The following is a 27,292-nucleotide window of genomic DNA, read 5'->3' as shown; positions in this document are numbered from 1 at the left end:
ATGCTCTTTTCCCCAAGATTTGTCATTGTTGTTAGCGGCCAATAATTATTTGAGTTGAATAAACTCGCGTTACGCGATGGCTGGAAAACACGTGCTTCTCGCAGCAACAGGCAGTGTGGCTTCAATTAAAATTCCCATTATTATTCAGCAGTTGCAAGAAGCCGACCCTTCGGTAAGTTTTAACTTCTACATTTTTATTTTGGAGTTAAAATTCTCCGAAATGTCAACACCATTCCTTGTTTTTGTAACGAGTAGAAAAAATATACGAAAACAACGACTTGTTTTTATTTCTAACTTAGATGTTCTGATAATCTTAGAGATATCCGCGGTTGGTTCCAAAGTATTTTTTAATTTTAGCTCGTTTTTTTTAATTATATTTTATTATAATCAAAATATACATTATGATTGTTTTTAAGTTAAATATAATTATTACGGTAAAATATTGTCATTAAATTTTTAATTGAACTCAGATTGCTATAAAACTATGATAAATTGTGTAATGTTTTTAATCTCTATAAAGTTATTGGCTTCTAAAATTTTCATTTTTTTTTTTTTTTTTTGTGAAGATTTAATAAAAAGAAATTTAAGTCAGAAATTACGGTAAAAGTATGTCCGCATGGACAAAGGGCGATAACTATCGGTAAGCTTAGATTGCGTTAATTTACGATGTACGTATTTGTTTTCGATTTATATATATTTACAAGCATTTCAGCCCGGCGTTGCCTGGGTGTTTGGAGGTGTGTGTTGAGCAAAAAAAAAAAAAAAAAAAAAAAGTGGTAGTAGGAGGGCAGGCTCGAACCCGTACCGCGAAGGAGGAAAAAAATCGGGGAAAAAACTGACGCCTTTGCTGTTACGACGACCACCAACTGACGTAGGTTTAAATTAAGGCTAGACAATCGAAAAGAGGGGATGGGTGTCTTTCGAAAATATGAGTGAAAAAAGCGACCCTTCTTTGTAGAAAAGTGCCCAGTTGAGGGGGGAAGAAATTACTGTTTTTAGCCAATTTTTTGGTATTTGTCGTCTGAAGGTTCGAGCTTAAAAATGATACTGATCTTGTGAAAATTCGTCGCCTCTGTTGAAAGTTTTAGGCATACATGCAAACATATATACATACATTTATATATTGGTAGCTCAAATTTTCGACCCAAACCGATTAAAAAGCTTACCCTATCTCTGAATACCCTTTATGTAAAATTTCAAATGTTTAGACCAGAAATTGTCTGAGCAATTTGGTAGAGACCACAGAGATCAAATTTTTTCAAACTTTGACTCCTATCATGACCCCTTAACATTTATTGTTTTGGGCTCAAATCAAGTTATTAAGTATAATCCATGTCCTGCTGCATGAGAAAAATTCAACAACTAACCAACTACTCAGAATTTAAATAACTTTAAAATATGCAGACCTAAAGCATGCCGAACAATAAAAGAAACCAAATGGGAATCATGGAAGAATTTTGTGTCCAAAATCAATAACACCAAAAGACAAAACCATATGGAATATGATACGGAAAATATCAGGAAAAAAACACCAGTTTCCCTCTCAATCACCTTTTGTATAAACAATAACAAAAATGTATAAACAATAACAAAAATGTATAAACAATAACAAAATAACTAAAAAAAAAGGACATGGCCAACATGCTTGCAGATACTATTGCAAATAATTAAAAAATTACAGTAAAACCATTCAGACTATTAAACAGGAATCAGAACAAAACAAACTGAACTTTAAAAGTAATAATGATGAAGAATACAACAAACCTTTTACTATTCATGAACTAAAGGATTCATTAAAAAAGTCAATAACACGGCTGAGGGACCTGATAAGATAACATATGAATTCCTAAAACAACTATCGGATGAACCATTAAAGTATTTACTTTCCATTCGTAATGACATCGGGATCAATGGCAATCTTCCAGCCACAGTCATTCCCATACCAAAATCCGGAAAAGATGCACCTGACCCCTCCAATTATCGTCCCATGGCACTAACAATCTGTATGTGCAAGACAATGGAGAGAATGGTAAATACTAGACTAATTTGATTTCTTGAAACTAATAAAATAATAACCAACTTTCAATGCGGCTTCCGAAAACATTGGAGCACCACAAATCACTTAATACAATTGGAAACTTTTATCAGAAATGCATTTATAAAAAAAAAAAAAAAAACATATGATGCTATTTTCTTTGATCTTGAAAAGGCTTATGATACCACATAGAGGTATCAAAGAAGCTGGACTGAAATCAACAATAGAACCGGAAGTGACGGAGGTTTAAATTAAGGCTAGACAATCGAAAAGAGAGGATGACTTTCGAAAATATCAGCGAAAAAAGCGACTCCTCCCTGTAGAAAAGGATTGACAGCATTTGCACGACTTCTTAAATTCGGTTTGTTTCCTTTGCTACTAGAACACTCAGCCCTCTCTTCTCCCAAATTCATTCTTTGTTACATAGCTATATATTCATATATATTCATATGTAAATTAATATATTTCAACCACACACCCCATAAGCCTTAAAGATCATTTCATATATACACCTTGGAGTTGATAAAGTAGGAGATGCTGAGAATGGTAACTGCTGTCCTTCACCTGCTTAGGTACTCTGGTTTCATCTTTAAGTTCTTCAATTTCAGGTCGAACTTTTTTTTTGTATTAGATCTTATTAGATTACGATGTCAAACTTTCCTAACATGTGGATCTATGAAAAGGCAGACTTACTGATAGGAATGTGGTAATAGAACAATAGACAACTTTTGTCGCTTTGGTGATGAAACTGATTTAAGGAAAAAGAGACAGAGATTTTGAAAACATTGCATCACAATTCTGATCAGTACTTTTGGAGATTTTTTAAAATTCATGTTTACATACAGTATTCTTATAATTTGGTTGAGTTCTGTTTAATGATTTTGGAGACTTTAAGTGTTTATTGTTTTCACTGTTAATGTTTTATGTCATATCCTCAAGTATGTGCCATTGGGTTAGGAACTTATAAGTGACAACCAAAAAATAATGTTTAATTATAATAGACTAGCAGGGCTATCCGGCACTGCCTGAGTCCATAAGAACAATATATAAGACAAAAGTGTGTGTAACATGTTTCTATCAAAACACTATCTCTCTACCTCCCTCAATCCACTTCTCTCTCTCTTTCACTCTTCCTGTTTTCTCACATTCTTCTTTCTCACTCCTTTATATAATACTAGCAAAGTCCCTACCTTAACCTTTGACTTTGATATTGGAAAATGGTGCCCACCATCCCTAGATGGGGGACCTTAATCATGTCAGGTTTGGTCATGATAATCTATTGGTGTGGGCTGTAGGAGAGTATATATACATACGCTAGGACCTTAACCTTGAAAATAATGTGCACCATCCCTAGGTTGCGCTATCATCATGTCAGGTTTAGTCATAATTGATCCCATGTTGTGAGCTGTAGCAGAGTTGCACACACACACACACACTACTACTTTATATATACATATAGAAGTAACATTGGGAATAACTAAAAAATTGTCGCCAAATGAAATCTGATTCATTTGGCCTCCAAAGAATAAGTAATTTTGTTTCTAGATATTATACCTCCGGGATAATGCCAATCAAGAAAATATAAGTTTTATGCGTCTTTGCTTAGTAATTTTGGACATACAAACATATTCACAGACAACTGTCCTTTATATAATAATTTATTTTCTGAGTCTTATATTTATGTCTTAAATAAAATGTTGTTTAAATTTATTTATAATGATTTTATTGTATGATTTTTGTTTTAAGTGTATTTTCCTTTTCTTTTTTAGCTTGAAATCCGGTTGATTGTTACAAAAAATTCACTGCACTTTTTCGATGCAGAATCCCTTTCAGTTGAAGTTTTACGTGATGAAGATGAATGGAAGGTTTGGAGCTAAAAAACTTTTTAATTTCATCTACTATATTTACATTAGTGCATTTTTATTTATTAAACAATGAAATATAGGTTTTTAATGTACAACACTGCTTTTAGCATTGTACATCAAGATAATGTCAGAAATATACATTGTTATTTAGGTGCTTCTGTGTAACTTGTCGTTTGAGGGGAGGATAACTCCATTTTACTAAGAGATTTGTTAATTTTTTTTCATGAGAATTTCAGACGCTGAAACCCATACAACTTTGAGGAATTGTATGAAAAGAAAAATGCGACTACTTTTTCAAAAATAAATGTTATCAAACAATGAAAACATTGCAAAAGAAAAGTTTATAACATAAATAACGCAAAACTATAGTTTTCAACATTTAAGAAAGAAAATGCAATGATAGTTGCAGAGGAATTGAAGTTTAATTTGAGAATTTTCTTTAAGAAAGTTATATAGTATTCTTGGTATAGGCATCACACATGCACATGCATACAAAATTATTTTGCACTATATGACTTAAAATAAACATTGCCTTAAAACAGCTGTAAACAGCTTTAATACATTTGTGCATAATCTTTATTTGGAACATTATTGACAAACTATTTAAATCGTCAAAATATATACATATATATATGCACATACATACACTCGGCCATATCTCACTAGATATTGAGCTACCATGGTTTGAAAATTGATGATTAATCTTCTAGTTAAACCCAAAAAAGAGTTTAATAATTGATCTAAATCAAAGTACATATCTAGGTATCTAATAAATAATGATATATAAAGACTTAAAGAAAAATAAATTCAAAGTTTGTTTTATCTATATATTAATACGATAGTGTGTGTGTTATTTTCTGTGTCACGCTTACATCAGTGTAATTTAATTCTTATGTACTTCCATTTCTTGTCATAAATAATTTTACCAAGAATTCTTCATAAGTTTTGGTTTCAGTTTTGATTATAGCTGATGGCACTTAAGTCATCTATTTTTTTTATATAAATAATTTTATCAAGAATTCTTCATAAGTTTTGGTTTCGGTTTCAGCTGTAGGAAATGAAGTTATATATATATATATATATATATACACACACATATTTTTTCATGAATTTTTTTTTCGGTTTCGATTCAAGCTAATGCACCCAAGTCATATTTTTTTATCTTCGAAATTGCAACTTTATAATATATAAAAATCGATAGAACATTAACTCTATAATAATATATACAAAATCTGCAAGAATTAAAATATCATATTTAACCGTATTTTACGACTAGGCTTTGCCAGGCGTTCATGCTAGCTTAGATAAATACTTTTGTAGTTTTAACAAAAAAAGCTACAATAATATCAGAGCGTCTCTAGATGGTCTGATATTATTATAGCTTTTTACACTGAACATCTACAGAATACCAACATCAATATATTACATATGAATGAGTTCCCTGTAGCATTTCCACAGGTCCCGCTAGTTTATAATTATGACAAAAACTGTTTCATTAATATTTGCAACCATGTTAGTTTTATAAATTGAAATTTTATTTTCAAATGAAAATATTTAAATTCATTAGAAAAAGGTGATTTTTTTCAATTGGAAATTTTGAAAAAACATAAACAATCTAGTGAAAAAGTATTTTTATATTTTAAAAATAGTTACTAAAACCCATTACAATTGCTAAGAACAAAAAATTTAGTGATGTTATATTTAGAAATAAATTGAACTGATTTTTCTTATATTTATTACACTGCACAAAGAACTAAAAGTTTTCGAGACTTGTAGGAAATTTACTGAAAAACAAAGCGTAAATTTAATTTCAATCATAAAATGCAAAGACTCAGGATTGTAAAAAAAAAAAAATACATGTTCACAATTCATATCCATGAACATTCATGATAATCAGGGGAGACATTAAAGTGATCTTCTTTTTAAGTGCAGGTACCGACATCTTGCTGCCCAACTCCCCACATAGTACCCCTGTAGCTTATGTCTCTGATAGGAGCCCCTTACATCAAAGTGGCAATGCGCCTTGTTTGGGGTGAAAATGTAATTAAAAAAAAATAAATTAAAAAAAGAAAAAGGTTTGAATCCTGTAGAATCTTATTTTTCTCATGGATTTTCTGTGTTTCCAGCCCCATAGATAATTTTAAATTATTATTCAAAGAATGTCAAATTTTTACTATTTTTATGTAAAATTTTAAGACATATTTATTAGATTAATTATTTTTATAAGTTCTGAGTCAAAATAAGGATTTCCTGTAACTAAAAAAGATAAAATAAATAAAATAATTTATTTAGTCTTAAAAATATCATACTAGATATTTTTTTAATCTTTAATTTTACTTTTTATTGCTATAAGATTGTAGTTAAGGTTCATTTGTAATGAAAAAAGAGTGGTTTATTTTTTAAAAATCTTTTTAGTTAAGGTTCATTTGCTTTGAAAAAAAAAACTGATTCAATTTTAAAAATCTTTTTAGTGGCAGAAGATGAATGATCCAGTTCTTCATATTGAACTTCGGAGATGGGCTGATCTGATGGTCATTTCACCCTTGGATGCCAACACTCTAGCCAAAATAGCCAATGGACTTTGCGATAATTTATTGGTGAGCAACATTTTATATTTTTATACTTAATCTATTTAAAACATATTGTGTGTCACTAAGAAGATTATTTTTGCTGAGATGGTTGATTACTTCTGTATTTAACACAGATTTCAGCAACTTACTCTTGATGCACAGGAGACTAATTGGGGGATGAGCGATCACCTGAATTCTTAAATACAGGGCATACTGATGAGATTTTCCAGGGTGATGGGAAGCAATTCTCCTTAAGACAATGTTTAAACAGTTTTGTAAGTATGGGCGCTAGTTCTGGTTGAATTTTTTTGAGTACTATAATTGGAATACCATCAGGGCCGGTTGGAATCAAGGTTTTTGATTAGCTTGGGAACATCGCATACAGATATATGTATATCACATAGCGTGTTTTCTGATACAGGAGGGAATATTGGGGGTTGGCGGCCTTGGTCGCAAAGGGTAGAATTAGCTGCAAAATCCTCCTAGATGTAACACTATTTCTAGTACCAAGCAATGCTGGATTGCCTTGCTATGCAAACTTGGTGAGTCATGTATGGTCAGATTATGGGTTGACAATTTGTCAAAAATAACAGATAACTCAAAAAATGATGAAATATTTTTCTTTTTGCAGATATTAGAAGAAGGAATATCTTGAATTATGAATAGAAATGACAATTGTTAAGCAAATCTAACTGGTTTGTCAACTGCCGGTCATCTGTTTTAGTATTTGCAAAAATAAATAAAAGCTTTTTGTTGATAATGAAGCAATCAACAACAGAAATAAGCAAAAAACGAAATTGATTTAGGGAAAAGAAAAATGGAAAAATGATAAGTTTACTTGCCTAAAGTTAGAGTTGATAAGGAAGTTGCAACTACATATTAATAAAAAAAACGTCCAAGAAAGTTGACATAATAACAAGGAATAATTTAAATGATGCTAGAAAAGAGTAGTAAAAATAAAAAAATTAGCTAATAATCAATTTTTTGGAAGAAAAAAAAAAAGAAAAAAATGATAACAGGTCTCGGAGATAGGAATGGAGAGGCAGATAGAGAGTTGATTAGGAAAGAGATTTCAGAGGCGAGAGGAAGGAAAAGGGAAGAGAGGAGAAAATGATCTCAAAGAGATGGAAGGAGAAATAGCCAATTTCATAAAATACACATTCCCCCAACCAAATAAGAGGATTTTCTCTCTAGTCAGCTGAAAGACACAGGTCTCTGTTTTGTAAGCTATTTAAAAAAAAAATAAAGAGAATCTTGATAACTAGCTTTGAACTTGCTATTTGATTCAGTTAAATATCCTGCACCCAGAAAATAATTTGTTTTGCTTAAGTCCAGAGAAGCCCGAATTATCTAATCTTCTTTTATTTTTTTTGTACAAACTATATATGGAATTATTTTATGCAAATAATTATTTTATTTTGATAAGAAAGTGATCTCCGATGTTTCATTAATTATTGGTTGCCTGTTGATTTGAAAATGACTCAGTTGTTTTCAGACCTATCCTGATGAGGTTACAGTGGAGAGAATTGGCATATCACACAACTCTGAAGCATCTACGAAGGAAGAATTTAACCACAATTTTCGACATAAAACAACTAGCCAAGAGACCTGTCTGGTAGGGTCACAGACCAGCTTGCGTTAAAGGTATTGCCACATGGACTTAAGGTCTTTGTGCATTTTGGGCACTCAGGGCATTAGGGTGGTAAATTCCAGTAACCAGTGAGTATCTGGTTATATTTCGAGGGGTTTAGCACTAGACAAAGCTAAGTATTGCCACCAGGACTTAGGGTTAGTACACATCTTGCTGCATGTCTGAATGCTCTTTATGTAAAATTTCAATTGTTTAAACCCAAAATTGGTTGAATAGTTTGCTAGAGACCCCAATGGTCAAATCTTTTGAACTTTGAGCCAAATTTTCAACCAAAAAAACGATTAAAAAGCTTGTCCTATGTGTGAATACACTTTATATAAAATTTCAAATGTTTAGACCAAAAATTGACTGAATAATTTGGTAGAGACCACAGAGGTCAAATTTTTTTAAACTTTGACTCCAATTTTGACCCCTTAACATTCATTGTTTTGGGCTCAAATAAAATGAAAAAGTTTGATCCATGTCCAAGTAACCTACATCTAAAATTTCAAGTGTGTAGACCCAAAATTGGCAGAAGAGTTTTGTAGAGTTTTCAAAGGTCAAATGGTTGAACTTTTGCCCCTTGACAGCCAAATTCTGGCCGAAAATCAATTAGTTTTTCCCAAATCTCAATAGCCCTTATGTCAAATCTCGAGTCTGTAGACTGAAAATTGAGAGTAGTTTGGTAGGGCAATGTACACACACACAGACAATTTCACTTTTGTAGATATATAGATTAACTGCATGTTAGTTCTTGTACATTTATTTTTTGTTTTGCCTTTTTTTTTTTTTTTTACGAAAGTATTTTTATCTATTCTATTTAAAATAGGATTGTTAGATTTAAATTTGTGACTGTTTAGGTATTGTTTACATCTTAGATATCAATTGATACCTGGGTTCACAAAATGTCTTCGTTTTCAGAAAAACAAGAGTCGAACCATGAAATCTTGTATCATATTTGCAACTGACTCTTGACTGCTACTACACAATGAGGTATTTAAAGATGGGGGACAACCATATGTGAAATTGTTATCGGTTTCTAAATGATAAACTTTCATTCATAATTTTTTTTTTTTTTTGCAAACATAATAAACGGTCACCTTCTATTTGTATAAATAGAAATTAGCAACTTGGTAATTTTAATGCAAATTTATCTTTTAAATGAAATTGTAATGAAATCCAAAGAAAGAAAAAATGATTTCATTTAAGTAATTATTGGAGGATTCCTGTTTTTTTCTTATTTAGTTATTGAAAATAAAGTTGGTTTCCCCTACAGACTAGAATGGAACATTTGAAGAGATACGAAACATTTTGTCTATGGGATGAAAACATTAAATTTTAAAAATAATTTAAAATATGACATTTTTAACAAGAGAGGGGAATAGAAGGGAAACTAACCTAACAGCTACTCTTTTATCCCTTATTCTTTTCAGTAAGAATTCTAGCAAGCAATTTTATTTTAATTTAAATGTTTTTAATGTTAATATTTTTATTAAATTGCTTTAGTAATTTTAATATCAACAAAACTATTTCGTGTGTCTGTTTTAGGCCCAAAATAGGACAATAAAATTACAAATTAGTAGCACCAAACTTTGAATAATTCGTCTGTACTATATGTGAAGTATTTCAATGTTTTATTACTGATTTAAATGACAGTAATCCGGTTGGATGGCAATATAGAAAAAATTAACTTTTTAGTGGAATTTTTTTATTTTGTTTTGTTTTAAATCTGATTACTGCCTTGACTCAATATTATCTCCCTTTCTCTTGCTTTTACCTTTCTTTCTCTTTTACTGCGTTTTTTTTTTTTTTTTTCTTGTATATCCTCTTCCTTTATCTGTTTAGTCTTCTCTTTCCCCTTTTTGTCATACTTCGAATGATTCATAATGCCGGTAGGGGAGGTAGAGTTGTTTCATCAAAAAATAACTTCTTGTCTCCTCCTTGCACACGTGAAGTTTTTCTCTTAATTTTGAAGCTATGAACCAAGAAAGCAACTAACAGCTATGTCTTTCCTTTACTTCTTGAATCAAGTATATTAATGATTTCAACTTTAATTGTAGGCAAAAAAATGGAAAATGTATCTTGGTTTCAGATTTTTGCATTGACATCTCTGAATTACATCAAAAGAAGTTTTTAATGCTGTTACCATGGTTTCATATGCTCACCATCCTCCGGTGATTTAAACTCAAAATATTTTTATTGTACTTCCAGGTATTAATCCTATTTTTTATATATACTAGCAGTTCAGCCCAGCTTTGCTCGGGCCCTATGTACTGTTCATAATTTTATGTGCATACGTATGTGCGTGTGTGTATATATATATATATATATTAAAAAGTTTGACTCGTGTTTAGACCTAAAATTGGTGGAGGAGTTTGGTAGAGTCTGCAAACGTCAACTCTTTCCACTTTGACCTCTTGGCAGCCAAATTTTCGCCCAAAAACTGATTAAAAAAGCTTGCTGCATGTCTGAATACCCTTTATGTAAAATTTCAAATGTTTAGACCCAAAATTGACTGAATAGTTTGCGAGAGACCGCAAAGGTAAAATCTTTTGAACTTTGACCCCTTAGCAGCCAAATTTTTGGCCACAAATCAATTAAAAAGTTTGCTCTGTCTGTATACACTTCATGTAAAATTTCAAATGTTTAGACTAAAAATTGACTGAATAATTTGGTAGAGACCGCAGAGGTCAAATGTTTTAAAACTTTGATCCCAATTTTGACCCCTTAACATTTATTGTTTTGGGCTCAAATCAAATTAAAATGTTTGATCCATGTCCAAGTAACCTACATTTAAAATTTTAAGTATTTAGACCCAAAATTGGTGGAGGAGTTTGGTAGAGTTTTCAAAGGTCAAATACATAAGTAATAATTCTATTCCTCATAGACAAAGGGTTCTAAACACCAGGGAGTTTATGGATTCATAAACCCCAGGCAGTTTATGGAAGGAAAAGTTAAATTAAAACCTAGTACCGTATTTCTACATAGTATTTTACTATATCTATTTTTATAATAGATTTTACTCCTGTTTATTGTGTTTTATATGTTTTATTTTCATATGTTAAATGTTTTTTTATTTTATTTTTTTTTTTTACTCTTATCCAGAATTTTCCTGTCTTAATAAAAATATAAATCTGTATGATGTACGTACGTGTAGTGTACAGAGTTACCAATTTGTAGATTTTTTTTTAATGCGTGTGCAAAAACTCCGACTTCAAAATTGAGACAAATACCAAGTTACAATACATACAAAGAATATATTTTATTAAACAAACAAGGTAAAAATAACGAGTGTGTGCATGTGGGTATACATGCATAAGCATGCTTTTTAACTTGTAATGTTTGCTGTGTATCAAGTGTTCACATAAGGTTGTTAATGTATACCTGTATCGTCTTACCTTAAAACGAAGGTTACGCTTAATCGAGGCGGATGGAATGTACATATGTCTACATCAACGATTCGGACAAAAGAGAAAGAAAACAGAATTGAACAGAGAATGCGAAACAGAAAGTTGACACCACTTGTTGGACAAATTGGAAACTGCAACAAGGACAAATATTGGTGCGTTATTGATTAATGCATATCAGTTTGAAAAGCATATGTCTGTATTCATGGCAGAACAAAAATGTATTCCAAACCTCACAAATTGATAAAGTGGTTTTGTTTTTATAAGGAAAATAATTTTTAAGCAATTAATGAGAATTAGTAGGCATTAAAACATAAATCTCACAATTTGGAATTACTGAGTTATCACCTTTTGTTTTAAGGGTAACGTGTAGACACAGCAACTTAGAAATAAAATGGCCACTGAATTCTTAGAATGTGTCCAACAAGTCTTTTAAATGATGTTTATGACAATGATTTCATGCGGAGTAAAAGAAATAACAATATTGCAACTTGTCATGAAACTGTCTTACAATTTCAAAATGATTCAATAATTGCCAAGCGTTAGTTAATAGCCAATTTTTGGATGTGTGAAATGTGTAATTTACTATGTACATTGAACCAGTATTCGCAGACAATTGATGGTTGAAGGTAAAAATGTTCAAAAGGTGAATTTTGTCATTTAATAATTAAAAAAAATCTGTTTCCGAAAAGAGCCAATTGTATTGACAAGTTCAAGTGTAATGTGAACAGACATCTTGCTGCTCAACTCCCTACATAGTATCCTTGCAACTTAGGTCCCTGATAGTAGCCGCCTACATCAAAGTGGCAATGTGCGTTGTTTGGGATGAAAATGTAATACAAATATAAAAAAATTTTTTTTTTTAAATGTCTTTGTTAAATAGAAAAAAAAGGAAGAAATTCAAAAGCAAAATTTCATTGTCTGTGGCTGCCTGGCAAGAAGTCAAAAACTATGCAGGATACACTTACAAATATTAAATCATCAGATTCAGTGTGGACTCAAGCTGAGTATACAAAAAGAAGAAAAAAAAGTTGTAGTATTAATCTGCTTGGGGTTATCAATGTTCAAATTGAGAGGGGGAGGGGCAGCGATTTTTATTCTGAGAAAAAAAAATGGTGTTTGTATAGAATTTCCTTTATATTAAGAAGCAAAGTTAAGGAGGAATCTTTGAGTTACATACCTGTGACAGAGAGAAAAATCGCATAGATTGATCAAGTGGTTTTGTTTTAGTAAAGAAAATCAAATTTTTGTGGCCTAACGAACTGCAACACCATTTTGAAAACAAGGGAAACAACTCCAAATAACTTAAACTTGCAAAATTTTAGAAAGCCATTTTTTAATATAAGGATGTTGGAAAAACTCAAATTGCTAAAGAATGGTTTTCTTTATAAAAATAGAACTACTTGATAAATTTACATAATTTTAGAATAAAATATTTTCTTTCTGTCACAGGTGCGTGCATCATATAGATTTTTCTTTTTCTTTTTTAATATGACAATATTTGATATTAATATTGGACAAGCACCAAAAAAAATGGCTTATTTCCAATTATTATTGGTACAAACCTTATCACATTCAATGTGGTTATAGTAAAGAAAATTTTTTTATTTTAAATACTGTAATATTCATATGCTTGCGGTCATCATAGTTTAAATTGAAAAGGAAGAGGTTAGAAAGTTACAGTCTATGATAAATTACAAACTTGATTTTGATTTGGAAGTAGAAAGCTTTGACAACAGTGTGTTGAATTTAACCTGGAAATTAATTTTAAAATTCATCTTAACTCCTAACAAACGTATTTCATGTTGCCTTGTTTAAATTTGTTTTTCTTGTTTTATTTATGTATATTTATTTATATTTATTTATCTGTCTCTACTTTTCCTGTCTTGCAAAACTTTTAAGATGAGATTCGTCACCCCCCCTCCCCGACTACTATTCGAACAGGCAAAACTGACCCATCAAATTATCGCCCCATTAGCCTCCTCCCACTTTTCGCCAAAATATTTGAGACCATAATTAACCATGCTCTAGTCCGGCATCTTACAGATGCTAAACTTCTGACTGACAAACAATATGGATTTAGACAAGCCCGTTCCACAGCTGACATTCTCACTGTAATCTCTGAACGTATATACCATTCACTGGACAAAGCGGGGGAGGGCAGAGCGGTAGCTCTAGATATATCTAAGGCTTTTGACAGGGTATGGCACAAGGGTCTCCTCAGGAAAATTAAAGCATACGATATCACTGGTAGAATACTTAGCATAATTGAATCCTTCTTAGACAAGAGAAAAATCCAGGTTGTCCTCGACGATCGAACATCTAAACAGTGTGATATAAATGCGGGAGTGCCTCAGGGGTCTATTCTTGGACCTCTATTGTTCCTGATATTTATTAATGACCTCCCCGACAAAACTGCCTCTGAGATGAGTATATATGCTGATGACACTACACTCTATAAAAGGCATGACAGGAAAACAAATGAACACATATCTAAAGAAATGGCAAAAACACTAAAGGATGACCTGCAATCTGTAGTGGAATGGGGACCTAAATGGATGGTCACATTCAATGCTGCCAAAACCAAACTGGTTTCCTTCAATAACTACAAGAAACCTTCTCTGCCACCAATAGCAATGGCCAGTGACTCCCTGTCTGAGAGTACATCTTTCAAACTGCTTGGCCTAACGTTCACAGAAAACATGAGCTGGAACAATTATATTGAAAACATTGCCAGGGCCGCTGCAAAAAAGGTAGGCTCTCTCTACCGTGCTAGAAAACTACTGACACCTGAAAGTATCCTGTATCTCTATAAGGCCACCATTCGCCCATGTATGGAGTATTGTTGTCACATCTGGGCTGGTGCGTCTACTACTAGTCTCTCGCTCCTAGACAAGGTTAAAAAAAAGAGTCGCCAATCTGATAGGCCCTGAACTGGCATCTAAGCTTCAGCCTCTGTCCCATCGACGAAACGTTACATCCCTCTGCTTGTTCTACAAGTATTTTAATGGTGAGTGCTCTGACGAACTGCAGACACTTGTGCCCCCACGACGCAGACACCCTCGACAAACCCGACAGGCAGCTAAATCCCACCCCCACACAGTAGAGATCCCTAGATGCAAAAGATCCTTCTACTCCAGTAGTTTCTTCCCCAGAACCGCTAGACTCTGGAATTCCATTCCAGGATCATGCTTCCCTAACTGTACTGACATGCAGAAGTTCAAGTGCAACGTGAACCGACATCTTGCTGCCCAAGTCCCTACATAGTGCCCCCGTAGTTGCTGACCCTGATAGTAGCCCCCTACACCTGAGTGGCAATGTGCCTTGTTTGGGGTGAAAATGTAATAAAAAAAAAAAACAAACAAAAAAAAAAAAACACTGCTCACTCATGCTATATTCAAGTAAACTAGCGATAAAAAAACAAAAAAGCCGGGAATTATTCTCTATTACAGTAGATGAAGTTAGGACTTTATTGAAGTAATATACTTAATATATACTATTACTATAAGCTTGCTTGTATTGAAAATGCTTGCTTCCTTGCTAGCCAATCAAACCATCTAATATATTTAATCTTACTTTCAATTATATTTGAAACTAAGATACACAGTGATATTAGCTACATCGCTAGGACTATTACTGAATAGATACACAATGCTTTGAGCTTGACCAAACTGACTGCATTTAATTAATCCCGATGCGCTATATACTAATAGTTTTTTCTCATTACGGTACAAGCATCCTTGCTGGATTGCTATGTATATCCAATATGTACTTTGCCTCCAAGACGACTGCTTATGTCTGATTTGCATGTTAAGTTAAAAAAAAAAAAAAATTTTTTTTCTTCTCTTCTCAAACTAAATGTTGAAGTCCATAGGGATGAACTCTTTCACACACACACACACACACACACACACACACACACACACACACACACACACACACACACACACACACACAGTGCTTTTATATATATATAAATATAGTAGTATTCATGCTCTTATTAGTTAACAAATAGGTACTTATGTAGAATACAGACGGTGCGAAAATAAAATAATGTTATTATTTAGAAACCCATTCTTACCATAGGACGATGAGTTTTTATAACTATTCTATACTTTCACCTAACATTGTAATAAAAACTAATTTTTATATCTATAAAAGTGAGAATGTGTGTGTGTGGGAGGACACTTCTCAACCTATATACTCAATGAATTTTTAATCTACAGACTTGAAATTTGGTATATAGTATATTCAGACATGTTGAAAAGTTTTTAATTGGTTTTCATTCAGAAAAAAGGGCTGTAAAGGGGTAAAATAGAAAAATGAGTACTTGGGATTTTTATCTGTTAGTCAACAGTTTAACAAAGTTTGAAAACGCTTTCTAAAGATTGTGTCAAGTTGGTCCAATGATTATCATACTCAACTCTTTCTTTAGGTTTGGGTTTTGATCTCAGCTTGAGTATTTTTTATTTTTTTTTACTTATAAGAAGCGACCTTTTTAGAAAAAAAGCATAATACTCTCATGCATATGTCTCAGTTTCTTTCCGTTTTCTTTTACTGCATTTCTTTTAAAGGAATTTAATGTTACGTTTAATAGCGGGCAATGCCAGCTACATCTTCTAGTATTGTATAAAGTTAAATTTAACTTGCACATTATATCTAAAAAAATAGCACAGTCTGTTTCTGCATAAGTATAAAAACATATCTACACCAACACAGCAAATCAGGATTGCATAGAAGGAAGAATAAGGGGCTAATTGTTTTACTCAGATTTGGATCAAAACACAACATTGATCGTGGCCACCTTTATCCGACTGTTACTGCCAGTGACTAACGGTTGCTAAAGCAGCCAGTGCCCACCAGACAATACAAATAAATGCTAATAACTGCAAGTAACCGCCTTAAAAGAGCATTAACCACCTTTAAAGCAGTGTCATGAAGTGACAGTAGCCACCTTTTAAAAGCATTGACCACTAGTTACCATTAATCTCTATGATAACTGCCAGTGACAAATAGTACCCGCCACTGGATTACAGTGGCCAATAATTGAAGGCAGTCGATTTGTCCACCAGTGCTTGCCAGTGACACCCCCCCCATCCCCACTAACCATCCTGAAGTGACAGTAACCATCTTAAAAGAGCACTGATCACATTTATCATTAATCACTGTCATAACAGTGTCTGACAGTTGAAGACAGACAATTTCATTTTATAACGGTTAAATTGTCATGATCAATAGTGTCACACAGGTTCTGCTGGTTTGAATTATTTTTCAAATCAAATTCACCTGAATATTTCTTTTTTCATTCTTATTTTTTATATATATATATTGTATATCATCAATAAAAAAATATAAAATTTAAAAGTAGTGTAAAATTTAATTTTTTGACAGGTCTTTGTGTGTGTGTTTGTGTTTTATTTTTTAAATTGCCAAAATATAACAAAAAAAAAACAAACATGAAAGTAATGTAGCCTTTATTCCAAATTTCTGATATTAAATCTTTATTCTAGATTGTATTAAAGTTTTGTTTGATTAAAAGCTTTTTTTTCTTTCCTTTCAGACTTCTGTTGTGCGTGCCTGGGACATGAAGCGTCCTCTTCTTTTTGCTGCTGCTATGAACACCTTTATGTGGGAACATGTCATTACAAAAAAGCATATTGATACTTTAACTGGCTTCGGATTCATCGAGATCCCATGTGTTGCCAAGAAATTGGCTTGTAACGATATTGGTAAGGAAATATGACAGATTTTTATGATTTGGTGACATTTTGAAAGATGAATAATGCAGATAGATTGAGGATCTTGATTTACTTGCCCCTTCATATTATGTTTCAAAGAGTTTAAGATGGATGGAGGCAGTGGAAATTCCTTGTTGTGGTTTAGCAAGAGTATTTTGTCAGTAGTTTTGAATAAACTTGCTCTAGTACTGACTTCTGACTACTCGTTTTTGAGATGCAAACTTTGTTTTCGCTATGTCATTTTTTTTTTTTTTTTTTACACGGTGGCCATCACTTATCAAGGCTCAGAAGCCACTCAGGGATAAGGGTCATAGAATCTTTGAAGATTGTGACCATGCTCTTTTTGATTTCTTCTAAATATCATGACATCTATGTGCACGAACGTATCTATTAAATTTTCCTTATCTATGATGTCATTGATACATCTTTGAAACACACTTATGCCATCAGTAACGCCGAAAGGGATACAAGTAAATTTATAAAGTTTACCACTTACTTCAAAGGCTGTGCATAGATCAGTGTGATATTGGTATTTAGTGATAGACGGACTTTGGTAGTGTTGTAAAGATACAATACTATGTTGTCAATCATTTTATTGATGTTAGGCATAGGATAGGCATCCAGTTTCATACATCTATTTATGGTATCACTGTAGTCAATGACTTTATTTTTTTTATTTTTGTGATTTTCATCAGAGGTCACCAGAACTTGAGCACGTCAAGGAGACAAAGAGCAATAGTCTGATGGCATGATTTGCTAGCAATAGGAGTTGTATGTGAGGAAAAATGAGAAAAGAGAGGAGAGGGAATACTGTTTACAGATGGAAAAGAGTTAATCTTGTTAATAGCTCCAATAACAAGTTCATCCCAAGGACTTGTTGAATTTCAACGTCACTCTTTTGTACTTTTAGGACATCTTTCCTGATAATTATGTCAATAAAGAGATCCTTAATCACTTCTATTGTTATGCCAGAATGGATCATTTTTATGTGCAATGTCTACAATAATTTTGGTGTGTTGGTTAGGGTCTGCCAGAGCTATGTATATATATATATATATATATTTTTTTTTTTTTTGTTTTTTAGGTATATTAACGAGCTTTAGTTTTTTGGCAGTATTTTTGCTGATAAATGTTTTCACCCTACCAGAATCTACCATCGCATTTATAATATGTCCATTTATTTTATATTTAGTGAATGTAATGTCTTTTGATTCTGTTCCTAGTCTGACGAGACTAGGTGGGGTTGAGTCAGGGTTGTATAATACAGCAGCAGTAAGTGAGGAAAATTTACATACATTAGTTTAATATCCAGTTTAAAAATTTTTTTAGACATTTCCTACACTTAGTGCTGCAAGTTTCTATGAAAGAACCAAACCGTTCGGAGAGGCCCGATCCGATCAATCGGCTAGGGCTAGTCATGTCACGCCCTAATTTAGAGGACAAAATTAGCATCCACATAAATATACAAGTATCACAAAAAAATGTTCTAACTTCTGAATTTGAAGGCAGCAGCTCTAGGGTCAATCGGTTTGAAGAAATGGGTATGTGACTATCTTCTTGGATAGTGAAACAAGAAAGAAGAGCAAGTGCTTGCGGACTCCTTCAAATATGAGTATACTGCCCTTGTATCTCTGTCCTATGAGGGTGAATCGATTTCCCCACTCATATTTCCCATTAAATTGAACTTTGTAGCAGGTGGAGAGCAGGGACAATGAAATTTAAAAAAAAAAACATTTATGGCAACAAAATCAACCAAGAGACCTCACACCAAATCCGATTCGGATACTGAAAATTGGGAAAACTTCCTGAGATTCATTATTCTGGAAGCAGTAGACAACACCCAATTGACAAAATTATCGCCATTTTTAATACAAAGGGTAATTTCTACAAAAATAACATCCAAAGCAGTTAAACATTTACGAAATGGGACAATCATAGTGGAGGTAGAAAAAAAAAGATATGCTGATATTTATTTAAAACGAAAATACAACTTTGTTATATATGAGTCGCGGAATTGCATTCATCTGCAAAAGATCTAGCTAATCTGCATATTCTTTTAAACATTCATTTTAATTAATTCCCTATTAGTTTTTTTTCTTATGGGATGATCATCTTTTAGTTAACTATTACATGTAATTGTATTCATGCAGATATTCTACATGATTTATACTTGCATAATATTTGCATAAAAAGATTATAGTAAACACAAACCTCTTTCTAGATGTATTTATGTATGCATATATACATTTATTTAAAAAATTTTGCCTACCAAACTCTATCAGTTTTTGGTCTACAGAAATGAAATTTGGATATTTGAACCCATGCAAAACTTTATATTTGGGTTTAGCCATGGAAAATCGGTGCAAAATGTGAAAATTAAAAAAAAAAAAAATGGAATTTGCCAGGTGACAAATGGAATTTGTCAGGTGACAAATATGCATGCATAACGTAATAGTTATTGATTCATGTTTTAATTTTTAGCCTTGTAGCAAACATGTCTTCATTACTCAGTCAAAGGAAAAAGTAAATTGTAAGCTAAACGTTTTAGTTTTGATTCTCAGTGGTGGCACACGAGTCATTTTTTTTTTTTTTTAACTTTTTAAATCATTACTACATTATTACAGCAACTCTAATTAGGCCCTGTTTCTTAGTGTTTTATCCGAATGAAATGAAACTTTGGTCATAAGTAGTTTAAAAAATCACATCACAACACTAGGGTCTTCGGCCTTTTTTTCTCCGTTCTAGAGCATATGTTCTAGATGGCCTCCAGTTAGCTTTTGTTTTTTTGGGTCACCCTGTATATATCAGGTCCAATATAATATAATAATAAATATGAAATCTGTATTAATCAAAATATTATATTTAAGCGTAATTTATGACCAGCCAATGCCGGCGGCCTGCTAGTTTCTTAAAAAAATACTAAAACCTACTACAAATATATAATGAAATATGGATAAATAACAGTATCCCCAAAGACTGGAAGCAGGCTATAGTTATCCCAATACCTAAACCACAAAAAGATCATACAGATCCAATAAACTATCAAGCCATTGATCTCACTAGCTGTGTATGCAAGACATTTGAAAGGATGGTTAACGAAAGATTAATTTGATCCTTAGAAAACAAAAACCTGATTACAGAACATCAGTCACGTTTCAGGAAAAAGTCCCAATTACCACGTAATAAGACTTGAAACAAGTATAAGGGGGGTATTTTTCAAGAAGGAACACCTAATATTTTTGACCTTGAAAAAGCATATGACGCTGCTTGGAAGTATGGCATGAAAAGAGACCTGCATGAACTAGGACTTAAAAGCAAAATGCCAGAATTTATCTGCAACTTTTAAAATGATAGACTCTTTCAAATATGGATGGACAACATACTTTCAGTCCAAAAAAAATAAGAAATAGGTGTCCCCCAAGGAAGCATCCTATCTGCCACCCTTTTCAATATAAAAATAAATGATCTCATAAAAAATATAGATCCAGGAATCAACTACGGTCTATACGAGACAACTTACTCATATACTATTGATCAAAATATATACCACCAACTGAATGCAAACTCCGACTCTGTCTAAATAAGATAAATAAATAGGCCATAAAAAATGGATACAAATTTTGAGAAGAGAAAACAAAATGCATACATTTCTGTAACCTACAAAAGTTCCGTCATGATCTTACCTTGAAACTGGACAATAATAATATTCCAGTCATTGATTAACACAAATACTTAGGCATTATATATGATAGGAAATTGACATTCATACCATGCATAAAATACTTAAAAACAAAATACCATAAGACCATACAATTAATTCAAAATGTTAGCACCCACTGACTGGGCTACATTATTAAAACCGTATCCATCTTTAATTAGATCCAAACTCGACTATGGATATTACATATATGGAGAAGCCAGAAAATCATGTGATTGAATTGGATTCGATACACCGCCAAGGATTGAGATTGGCCTTCGGAGCCTTCAGAACCTCTCGAGTGGAGAGCTTGTATGTGGAGGCTAACGAACCACCACTGACCCTAAGAAAACAAACTATCTATCCAATATTACTTAAAGCTTGCATCATGTCCATCAAACCCTGCATATGAATGTATTTTCCATTCACAATATATATTATCACCTTTAACAAAAAAGAAAAGATTATGAAACCTTACGGCCTCTGCATAAAGAACCTCCTCACACAAAACCCAAATAGACACAACAATAATACATGAATCTATCAACTCGGAAACTCCATCTTGAATGGTTGAACAACCATCTATAATATTAAATTTGAGTAAATATTCTAAAACAAAAACCCATGCCTCAACCTTCCATGAAGAACTGCGTAACATCCAAAATAAATATAAAGAATATTCACAAATCTACACAGATGGATCAAAGGATGGAGACATGATAGGATGTGTAGCCATACATAAAAATAAAAATTAAAGAAAAGACTCTTGGATGGGGCTTTTGTGTTTAGTGCAGACGTGTTTGCCATTGACTTGGCATTAGATACAATAACAACTGATAACCATAAAAAAAAAACTCTCATCCTTACAGATTCTCTATCGGTACTCATATCATTGAAAGAAAAAAAAAACGACAAATCCTCTTATTATAAATCTCGTGAATAAAATAAACACCATAACAATTAATAAATATGTAATCTCCTGCTGGATTCCAAGCCACATCAGCATATACCTGAATGAAAAAGTGGATAAATCAGCAAAAGTGTCACTTCAACAAAACCATACAATGGGGAAAAATCCCTTATACAAACCAAAAATCTAAAATAAATATATATTTAAAAAGAAAATGGCAAGAATATTGAAACTTATGCGCAGAGAATAACTATTCAAAGTAACACTAAACATCGGAATTAGTCCAGGAAAGAAGAGGTAATAATGACTAAACTACAAATAGTTCACACTCATGTCACTCACTCATATCTACTAAAAGAAGAAGAGGTGCCTATTTGCATAACGTATCAGGAGCCTTACACAGTATATAATATACTGACGGACTGTGTGGATTTTAAATGGGCCCGAATAAAACATTAGCAAGAGAATAGTCAAAGGGAAATATTTAACAAAATCGATGCAGAAAAAAATGATTGAATTCTTGAAAGAGATTAAACTATACAACAAAATATAACAAAAGATTCTACACGAAAGATCAAAAACAACTAACCAACATCTTACACATTACAATTAATGTTTCGGCATTAAACGACCCAAAAGTAGTTGATATGTGGTAAAACAAAACAAAATATCACCGCGAAATGACTTCTTCCGACCAAGGGAAATAGTCTATTGCATTTATCTAGGGGTCTTTGGAAGAGATAATGCTAAAGGGGCAGGGGAACAAGGGTAATTTAAAACTATAACATTTATTTTATTGAAGAATAATTTTGGTAGTGGTGGTGGGTATATCCTAACAGCAAAACCTTACAACACTGACAATTATTCTAATTCTTCACGGCAATCGTTATTCAGCTCAAAATATTTTCATATAAATTTCAGTTGTAAGGGAGGCAACTCAATATTTAATTTAATAGGGGGAATAACTCGTATTGTTTTTATTTATTTATTTATTTATTTGTTTAATTTTGTAAACTTACTTGTTCCTCGAGTGTTGAAACTATTGGTGCAAGTCTATAAATGATCCACAAGTAATCTTTGTTACTATAAAAATCTGAAAAAAAACGTTATAATATACGTACTTGTCACTGCATGAAAATGTCATATTCCAACAATTACGTAAATCGATCAAGTAGTTTTTTTTTATTTAAGAAAATCAAATATTATCAGACGTTTAATCGAAAAAAAAAAAGAAGTCAATTTATTTATTTATTATCCCTAGAAATCGTAAAATTTGATTTTCTTCAAAAAACAAAAAAAAAAACCTACTTGATTGATAAAATATTCGATGGTCTGCATGTACTGCCCTTGTTGACCCATATTTCCACCAGGGGTCGTTAGTGGCGTTATCTTTCAAACAAGATGGCGCGTGGCAAATCTTTGATTAAACGTCTGATAATATTTGATTTTCTTAAATAAAAAACCCCAAAAAACTACTTGATCGATTTACGTGATTTTTGGAATATGATATTTTCATGCAGTGACAAGTACGTACATTATAAAGATTTTTTTCAGATTTTTATAGTAACAAAGATTACTTGTGGACCATTTATAGACTTGCACCAAACTATTAAGTTTACTTTCGCAGTAATTCTGCTGAGAAAACTATTAACTCCTATTCTGCTCACAGATCCGAGTAAAATAGCGGCCAGATTCCATGAATTGTTTTACAACATTGTAATTTAATAACTGACATAACATTGATATACTGCAAAGCAGGTAAATGATGAAAACCTTCAGAAATATGCGCTGTGCAACTGCTCCATCACGAATGGCTTCAACTCATCTACCGCTGCACACATGCAGGGGATGAGGTGTATATCTAGGACACTGACCTCTAGTTCACCACTGCCAGCATCAATAAAAGCACATATTATTGCCTGAAAAAAGAAAAAACAACACAACGGATTTATCTCCCATAAAAAAAGATGAGTAAATCGCCTTAAAATGCCAGAATAGCTTAGAAATAGATCATATAAAATTGTTCACCCATTAGTGGCCAAATTAAGGGAAACTTTTAGATGTTTTTGAGGGTCCCATTAATTGGACGCTCGCTGTTAATGGGTTAATATCTGAAACTCTTTAGATTCTAAAATGAGTTTCTTTTTTTTCACTAAGTGTTTCAGAATATTCATATGTAATCACCCTAAAAAATCTCATTTTTATTGGGTGATTATCACACTGTTCAGCGTTGCCCAGTGATAAAACTATGCTTCAATATGATATTTTAATGTATGCAGATTTCGTATTTATTATTATAGAGACATTTTTCTATTGATTATTATATTGTACCCAATATATGGTAATGATTTCAAAAGTAAAAAAAAAAAAAAAAAAAAAAAAATTGCTTTTTGTTATTGTAGCAAAATTCGAAAAATTGAAATACTGAATTCGAGTGTAACCAATGATATCTACTAAATTATCATATCACAGCAATGAACATATCCCAAAATTATGAAAAACGATATGGTAGAATATTAATTATTAATGATAAGAATTTTCAAAGATAATTATTAAAACTTGAGTCTTGCAAAAAAAAAAAAAAAAAAAAACGAAACTGGAAAGTTTGAATCTTAACAAAAAGGAGATAAATCTTTTCTAAAAACTGAAAAATCTTTGGCGAATTTAGCAAAACTTAATTTTTGATAATTGTCTTTAAAAACTGTTTTCATTAATAATTAATTTTCTACCTTATCGTTTTTCATAATTTTTGGGTATGTTCATTACTGTGACATTAGAATTCAGTAGATACCATTGGTTTCACTTGAAATTCAATATTTCATTTTTTGAATTTCACTTCAATAATGACGAAGAACCAAAAATATAACTTGGGTGCCATCAACTAGAATTAAAACCAAAACATATAGCTCTCCACCACTATTTGTTACCATCTGAGCTGTCCATATGCATATGAAAGCTTTAAAAATTAACGTAGTTAAACATATAAATATATATTCATGTCTACGTATAGAAGATACATGTTTAATCAACTTTGCTTGCTAAGTTCCATTTTTCAATTTTAACCCCTTAGCAGCTATTTTTACCGGCTAAAAACCAAATCAAATTTGTTCCATAGGTCTAAATCCCCTGTATATCAATTTTCAAATCTGTAGACCAAAAATTGTCTCTATAATAATAAATATAAAATCTGCATAAATTAAATCATTTTTAAGATTCATAAAAATCAGTTCTGTTTATAATTTGGAAAAATTCTCAAATGACAAAATAACTGCTAGAGATAATTTTTTTTCATTTATTTAGCTGTATTAATCATTTTTTTGTTATATTCCATCTTTAAATAAATTGAACATTTTTTTCCCCTCTTATTATTTTTCAGGTATGGGTGGTATGGCTTCTGTCGAAACGATTGTTGATAAAATACTGTCATCTTTACAATCGTCGGAAGAGAACTCGCCTAAAGTAGCTACCTCGCCTGAGTCGGTTTTTCATTAATGATTGTTGACCATTTTATTTTTAATCAAATTTAGATCAACATTTGGTCTTAATATCTTTATTAGGATTCTTTTCATAATATTTATTTCCTTTAGTTTTTTTAAATTCCAGAAAAAAATGCAACAATGCAAGATTTTGGTGAAAAGATGTTTTCATGATTTTTAGTTTAGAAAAAAATTTGATTGTTTTTAATTTATTTTTTGAAAATTTTATATTTTAAAAATACACAAATGGTCGGAGATAAAAAAAAAAAACTGCATTCAGTTTTTAATGTTTAATGATGTATTTTTGATTTTGATTTCAATTTCGTTTGTGCAATCACAACTTAAATATAAATAAATCCATAACTATAGTATAAACAATGCAATGCAAACCATGAAAGTTGCAAACTTTAGTTTTCCTCAATTGTCTCCCTTAGCTTTCTGTGTTGATTCAAGTAAATAATTCGTTACGCTTCAACGTGGTAAGTATGCACAATTCCCCTTCTTTAAACAAACTTCTTTCGTTCTTCAAACAGCTTGCTTTTATGCAGTCCAGGATCATCTAATTTGCATACAAATAGCGAGAATTTGCGTTATTTTTGTGTGATTGTTGAGTATAAAATCAGCTGCGTGTAGCCATTTTGTTTTTGCTATTGTTAATTAAACGAACTTTACAAAATGTTATTGAATTCAAATATAGTGCATTGTAAAATTATTTTTCTAAGCATTTAAAGACAAAAAAATGATTAAAATATCAATAAAATTACAAATCTGGAAAAGTATGTTTTATAAATCAATCGAATTAGTAGAATTCTTTAGATATTTTGAACTAATTGATAAAACTAAATTTATTCAGGAAAGGGAGTGCATTATTCGCCTAATGGATATCACTGCAGTATAGAATTGGCTATGCTGATATTGAATCCTGTCAGGTTTCCTGTGTTCAATTATGCACTAATATTGGTGGAAAAGGTATGAACCCACAATCCCCTTTCCCAGTTATAAGTGAAAATAGCAACTTGTGTTCTATTATCTGCATTTAATCATTTCCAATAAGTGTTGTGCTTGTATTAAATAACAAAAAACTGTAAATTAGAAACCACATACACGCTGCGGCTTAATTATGAAAATCTTTTTGTAAGCAGTATATTTATGAACCTGATCAAAATTTGAAAATTAAAATGTTATTTTTATAAAATACTTTGATTTAAAAAAAAAAAAATAATAATAAAAAATTGATTGGAGAAAATGGTTCTTTAATAAATTTTTATTTTTTATAAAAATATTTGTTTGTTATTTTTATTTATTCATGTAAGAACTCTCATAAATTAATTTGAAAAAAAAAAAAAAATGAAAGAAACTGTTTTTAATTTGTGCAGATGCATTATGGAATCGGATATATTGAATATCTTGATAAGGAGATGAACCTGTATTTTGCTTTTACGGATTTGGCAAAAGCTTTTGAGTGTCAAGAGATGCTTGGTAGGCCATGTGTAAATTAGGGGCAGAGGAGTGGTTGCTGAAGGTTGCATAAGCAATGTACAGTAATGCTCTAAGTTGTGTTAGAATTAACAGCAATATTAGTGACATGTTTGGTGTTATAATGTGAGTACATTATGGTTTTGTAATAAAGACCTGTGCAGAGATAGGCTAGTTTAAAAGTTAATTTCTAAGAGCCATTCAGAATGTAAAATGGATGTTAAACTGAACATGATGCTGACGAAACTTCTAACCCACAATACATACACTCTGTCCCTGTTAAATAATTTATTTTTTTTCCTAATGGATGTACTTTCTCAAATATGTAATCTCACTGATGCAATTCACTCCTTTTCTGTAACTCAAAATCAACACTTCCATTTATTAATAGGTTATTGATGATCCTTACTTGATTGGATGCTATTGTGATTTGATTGCACAAATATATGAGACGTATTTGGCTTTTGTTCTGTCTCGTTTTCTTCAAC

The 27,292-nt window shown here is 31.8% G+C and overlaps 1 protein-coding gene across 2 annotated transcripts; it reads left to right on the top strand.

Moving 5' to 3' along the window:
- On the top strand, positions 1-26,608 carry LOC145276983 (phosphopantothenoylcysteine decarboxylase-like). 2 transcript variants are annotated; one of them, XM_080128548.1, is made up of 5 exons: positions 1-172; positions 3,805-3,900; positions 6,372-6,497; positions 17,068-17,236; positions 25,229-26,608. In XM_080128548.1, exons 1-5 carry the CDS (start codon positions 77-79, stop codon positions 25,342-25,344), a joined length of 603 nt encoding a protein of 200 aa, XP_079984674.1. In that variant the 5' UTR covers positions 1-76; the 3' UTR covers positions 25,345-26,608. The 2 variants fall into 2 exon arrangements, with proteins under 2 accessions (XP_079984674.1, XP_079984675.1); XM_080128549.1 differs by lacking the exon at positions 1-172 and adding an exon at positions 2,373-2,396.
- Positions 26,609-27,292: the final 684 nt, after the last annotated feature.

The sequence above is a fragment of the Euprymna scolopes genome, chromosome 5, assembly GCF_053919585.1.
Source record: "Euprymna scolopes isolate OS-2025 chromosome 5, ASM5391958v1, whole genome shotgun sequence".
Lineage (NCBI taxonomy): Eukaryota > Metazoa > Mollusca > Cephalopoda > Sepiida > Sepiolidae > Euprymna > Euprymna scolopes.
This window is presented reverse-complemented; position numbering and strand designations above follow the sequence as displayed.